Genomic DNA, 5,611 nt, shown 5'->3' with positions numbered 1-5,611 from the left:
ATATTAGTAATTTTTAGAAACAAAAAATATATATCTATACAGGGTATCCCATTAATTATTGATAAAGCGCTCTTGTGTAGATAAAAGTGATAGAACGGACTAAAATGAGTTCTCTTTTTGTAATTTTCACAATAATTAACAAGATATTAATTACTAAAAATCGCCGAATATCTGAAATAATTTTTTACTCAAGTACTGTCAACTTTACAGACAAACAAACAAAAAATAACAGAAAATAAAAATTGTTTACAATATTAAGAAGTTAAAAATTGTTTATTTTCTTCTCACAGAGCTTTAAGAAATTTTTTAGAATTTTTTATCAACTTTTTAATACTACATTTTCTTATATGCTCTTTTGGCAACCAACATGAGAAAATGCGGTGCTAAAGAATTCTGAAAAAATTCTCAGAACTCTATGAGAGGGAAACAAACAATTTTTGTCACTTGTTATTTTTCTGTAAAGTTTATGGTACTCGAGTAAAAAATCATTGAAAACCAATATTCGGTAATTTAGTAATTAATATCTTATTAACTATTGCAAAGATTGTAAAATAATAGAGGACTTTTCGACTCAATTTAGTCTGCTCTATCCACACAAAAACGCTATGTCAATAATTGCGGGACACCCCGTATATGTACTTGTACAGAAGATCTGGAAATCAGATTTCCTTGTTTGCAGATCTGAATTGATCGCAAAAAATGTAGAAGGGAGACACATCGTTACTTGCGGTATGTGCATTTGCAGGATCGTAATTCGTCTGTGGTTCTTGCGCAACGGATCGCGACGTCGCGTCGTGCGTCTCGCATACTCGAATCGAACTGTGGTGCACGGGAAAATAGGATAGAATCCGCGAAGACGTGAACGAGTTATAAATAGACATGACGAACACCTGCCGCGCCATTCGCAATCGTTACGTTCGCTTTTCCTGTCAGCGACACTTCGCTGTCGGCCCTGGTTGGACGAATCACCTCGTTAGATTGATAACACAATGTTCAAAGTTCTCGATTCACACATACAAAAAATGTCCCAGAAATGTGCTTCGGTTCAAATATATCATTAAATTTCTTCTAGAAAGCATTTGATAAAAAAAAAAGTTCTATTTTAAAGAAATTTAATTATTCTTCATGCAAGGTTGACGACGTTTTATATATATTTAAAGTGCTATTTAAATTCTTTACTACCAAGTTTCGGAATGTTTTGACGAAATGATGTCAATTGGAATTTGGGTATTAATAGATCGTAACACGCTCATTAAAATTTGTAGCGCGTGCTTGCGCGTGCTTCATGCGTGCTTAATAAATCTCGTGGATTATGTGAACGAATTCACGACTCAGGGAGATAAATGTGTATGAAATTGACATCTCGCTGGTCAATTAAATTCAGCGCCAGGTTACTTGATGTACAAGTTGATTGCACGCTGGATATCGCGTGCCCGATTAAGATGTGGGGATGCTCTGTAATTGTGGGGACCGCTTTGCCGTAGATTGCAACATGTCAGAACGATGTTTGCGAATGGAGCTGATGAGTTATTCGTGACATTAATGATCGAGTTAAGGAAATCGTACTACTATTACATCGATTATTAGCAAAAAGGATTGCTTGCTAGAAGTAGCATGACTATGGACAATTACATGATAATTCTTTTAATCCGCGAAATAATCATATAATTATCGCTCATACGCACTTAGTTGCTTTAATGGCGTAACTGCACGCGTGATGTAATTTGATTATTTCCATATTTACATTATACATACCAATAAGGTATATTTGCAATGGATTACTATACGCGGAAAAAACTTTCGCTAAAGTATTTAAAAATTTAATTAGATACGCAGATCTGAAAATAATTTTGTTGGACCATCAAAATAATTACGTAGGAATATCAAGTATAATGGGTAATGCTGCAAAAAGCTTTTGATATTCTATTAATCGATTTGAGCGTTCTATACAGTCATTTTAATGGTCCAAATGATTTTCAGATTTGTATTTAGCTGAATTTGTTAAATACTTCGTTGTAAAATCATCCTATTCCGGTATGATTTAAATTTTCGAATCAATTCCTCCTGAGATTTATGGATTGTTTGATGCAACTTCGAGTATATTTTTATCTCTTAAGACCTTTAATCTTCTTTTTTATACCGCAACGTCAAACCGGACTTAGACTACTCTAATTTCGTCTCCTGATGCTGATATTTGTCTCACTATATTTTAACTCGAACTTAGTAAGGATTAACATACAAGATTCTACAGGAAAAACAACTAAAGCTTCTAATGAACTTCTGTCACTTTCCTCTAGTAGTAATTCTTTCAATTTCTCGTTCTCTGTAGAATCTGAAATTTGTAAGAGATAATCTTGTAAAATATATATATTATATATTTCAGGAAAAAACTTCTACATATTTATTATATCAAAAGGCTGCTTATTCTTTATATATTATGTCAACTCCACATGCCACAACAATTATAACCGCCTAATCATTGATTAATTCGAGCCGTTCGAAGTTTCCCCTCGTGAGAGAGGCAGCACCTGAAGCGACCGCATTGACGGTCGACGAGCTAGTCGACCTGCCGGCTGGCATCGTAAATAGTTGAGCGGGCCAAAAGAGTTAAGAAAGAGTCAGGACAGAGGGATTGATCGAACCGGGAAAAGGACCTCGGGACCGCGAGTTTTTCTTCGGAGGGAGTCCGGCGGTCGAGTTTGTCTCTGGTACCGGCATTGCTTATTGTCGCGTCGCGTCATCATCGTCGGGCAAGTGGGAATGGCGGCGGTACGAGGTGGAGGAGACCAAAGGAGGAGGTCTCGACAGGCCGGTAGTATCGAACCGGCGCCCGTCGCGCACGGCCATACCGTATACATTCCGTATTCGTACATTCCATGCGCGCGCCTCCAACGCAAACTATACGTAGGTGCGCACCCCGCTGTTATCGGTGCTGATAGAAAATCAGCCCGAGATATACTCGCAAGCAGGGTTGAAGTTTGCCGATTCGATTGATAGAACGACTAGGCGCGTCTGTAGATACTCGTACGCTCTTGACAGTCATTAAAACGGAGCAGGTGACGTGAATGCGGCATACGTAACCTGTAGTGTAAGGGGTGTGGTGTCGGGAGAACAGGTGTTGAAGAGTTCTCGGACTCATAAAATCAGGACTAGGGAAGGGAAGAAAGAAGAACCGGGCTGTCCTGCGGACTCAATCAAACGTGACATACCGGTTGACGATTCTTGGGAAGAAACAATGAGATAGAAGAACACGAACATGTCACGGGCGACACCACCCAAAGGTAGTCCAACACCGCCGAGGGTAGACAGCCCCGGCGGTGGCGGCGCCGATGGTAGCGGCAGTCCGAGAACGCCACGTGGTACCCGGCTGAGGGACCGGGTGAGTTTTTTCGAACAGGTCTGGTCGACTGGACGTAGTCCCAGCACCGAGGATCTCCTGGAAGACTCGGACGCGCGCAGACCTATCCGGTCTCCGACCCAACGGCGACTGTCTTCCAGGGCAAGTGATTCTTCGTTCGAGGAAAGTTTCGAGCGATTGGTGGAGGAAGGCGAGCTGAACGGCGCTAAGGTCGTGAAGTTCGAAAAGATCACCGTGAGGAAGAGCGTACGTGCGATCAGTTCGGGTAGTACCAACGGCGACACCGCGGTTGTTCAGCAGCGCGTCTTGACAGAATCAAGCAGAACTCCTAGCGAGGAGCACATCCTCGAGGACTCGGCCTATCAGAGTCATAGCCATGGCGTGCAGAGCCACGGCAGCAAGTCCAGCTCGGTCACCTCTTTCACGAGGTTCCCCTCGGAAGAGAGCCTATCGCAGAGAAGAAGCAGCAGCCCTCGGGTCCAGCAATTCGGCGCGGATGAACGGCCGCCCGCGGAGTGGTACGCCGAATATCGCAATCAGAGCTTCCAGAATGTCGCCGCGAGAATCGAGTATGTGCGCAGCAGAAGCGAGTACGACGCACACATCGCCGAGATCAAAGGTATACAGGTGTCACTTGACCTGCAGAAAACAAGTGTCTCGGCCTGCTGTCGATTCTCTTGTTATCTCTCTCATCATCTCGATACTTCCGACGTACGATTGGCGAGAACTCGCCTGCAACATTTTCATCGAGTAGCGGAAATTCTCGTACACCCGAGTACCGATATTCACAATCAAAAGAATACTCTTCGGACAGTTGATAGACTCAATAATTGCAATTATCGATTATTCTGCAACGTATTTCATATTTGAAGATCTCGATAGGATTATTTAGCGCGTTACGCGGATTTATTTAATCTCAACCAGCGATTTCACGCATTGCGATACATTAATTTTAACTGACAACTGCATTTTGTAAACAGTATTTCGCAAGTCTTGGAATTCTTAAAACATCTGCAGAATCGAACTCGTTTAATTTTTTTAAACTGTCTGGACTTTTAAATTCTTCGATTTACAAACGCTGTGCAGTTATCGAAGTTTAATCGTATGATAATCTTTGTGCATCGCTGATACAAAAATAATCATAGAACAAAGATATCTTTTTCTGGAAAATAAAATGCGACAAACTGTTTAGAGAAATAATCTTTTTTTTACATCTGTCGGACTAGATGGATTAAAAAATCCCCATAATAGATTAATCATTTATGGGATCATTGCGCAACTTTGCCATTCATATGCTTTAACGACGAGCTGCGTATAAAACGTAATGCGCCTCGTAACTCGTGTCCGTAACGCGGTATAATACTGAATGATGACGGTAGGAACCTCAGTTCAAGGCTGTTTTTCTATCTCAGTCCACATCTTTTATCCATTCTCTCGTTCTCTTAGAGTTCTTTTATGAGAAATACGAAGAGAAATTCTGCGACTATAATGTCATGTAATGAAAATCTAATATATTCTTGATATACTGATACAAAGGCATAAATGAACCTCAAGATCGAGTAGTTACAGTTAAAGATGAGAATGCAATTCGAAGTGTTTTCACACGTTAGTCACTTTTTGCAGGTTTGCGGTAAAATTCTGTCGTCACGATTCTATTGGATGATGAATTAATCGAATGTGCGAAATTTCGAGGAGCAGAACAGACTTTTGTTAGCGACAGAATATATCACACCTACGCGCGTGTGTGAAATATGTATACATATTTATGCAATGTATGCAGCGAAAGGTTGATTGTCCGTTGCGTTAATGACAGTAAAACGTGAACTTATGCGGTCGAGTTCGTTCCATAGTACTCTCGCATGCTGCGATTTCTATAGCTTGCCTGACAGGCCACGTGCGCGTTCTACAACATGCGAGCTTACCTCATCGCTTATACGAACACCAATTGTCAAGCAATTAAGAAACAATTTCGCGTGCAAATATAGAGCTCCGGGACGTAATGAAGAGCGATATAATCGTATTAACAAGTCTCGATTTTAAATAATAAAAGTTCTAATTGTAGCAGAGAGTTCTATCTTTCTTTGAGTTCTATCTTGAAATTCTTGTGATTCTATTTTGAAGTTCTGGAAGTTTCAATGTGACAAATTTTTTAAAAAAAGATTCATTAACGAAGAATCTACTTCATATTTGTTTCTCCAAAGTTCAAATTCGTTTCTACACAAACATCTATTTCTATTTTAAAGAATTTAATTA

The 5,611-nt window shown here is 40.3% G+C and overlaps 1 protein-coding gene across 6 annotated transcripts in view; it reads left to right on the top strand.

Annotated features, from left to right (window-relative positions):
* LOC108746602 (nesprin-1) overlaps nucleotides 1-5,611 on the top strand; it is a 100,672-nt gene that overhangs the window by 5,227 nt on the left and 89,834 nt on the right. Inside the window, exon 1 of one of the 6 annotated variants that reach the window (XM_018483470.1) lies at nucleotides 3,257-3,977. The exons of the other annotated variants lie outside the window; for them this stretch is intronic. Coding sequence (XP_018338972.1) covers nucleotides 3,257-3,977 — 721 coding nt within the window. Of the gene's footprint in view, nucleotides 1-3,256; nucleotides 3,978-5,611 lie in introns of those variants that run through there. 6 annotated transcript variants of the gene reach the window in all.

The sequence above is a fragment of the Trachymyrmex septentrionalis genome, unplaced genomic scaffold (genome assembly GCF_001594115.1).
Source record: "Trachymyrmex septentrionalis isolate Tsep2-gDNA-1 unplaced genomic scaffold, Tsep1.0 scaffold182, whole genome shotgun sequence".
Taxonomy (NCBI): Eukaryota; Metazoa; Arthropoda; class Insecta; order Hymenoptera; family Formicidae; genus Trachymyrmex; species Trachymyrmex septentrionalis.
Note: the sequence above shows the minus strand (reverse complement) of the source record. Positions and strands in the feature narration are given on the sequence as shown.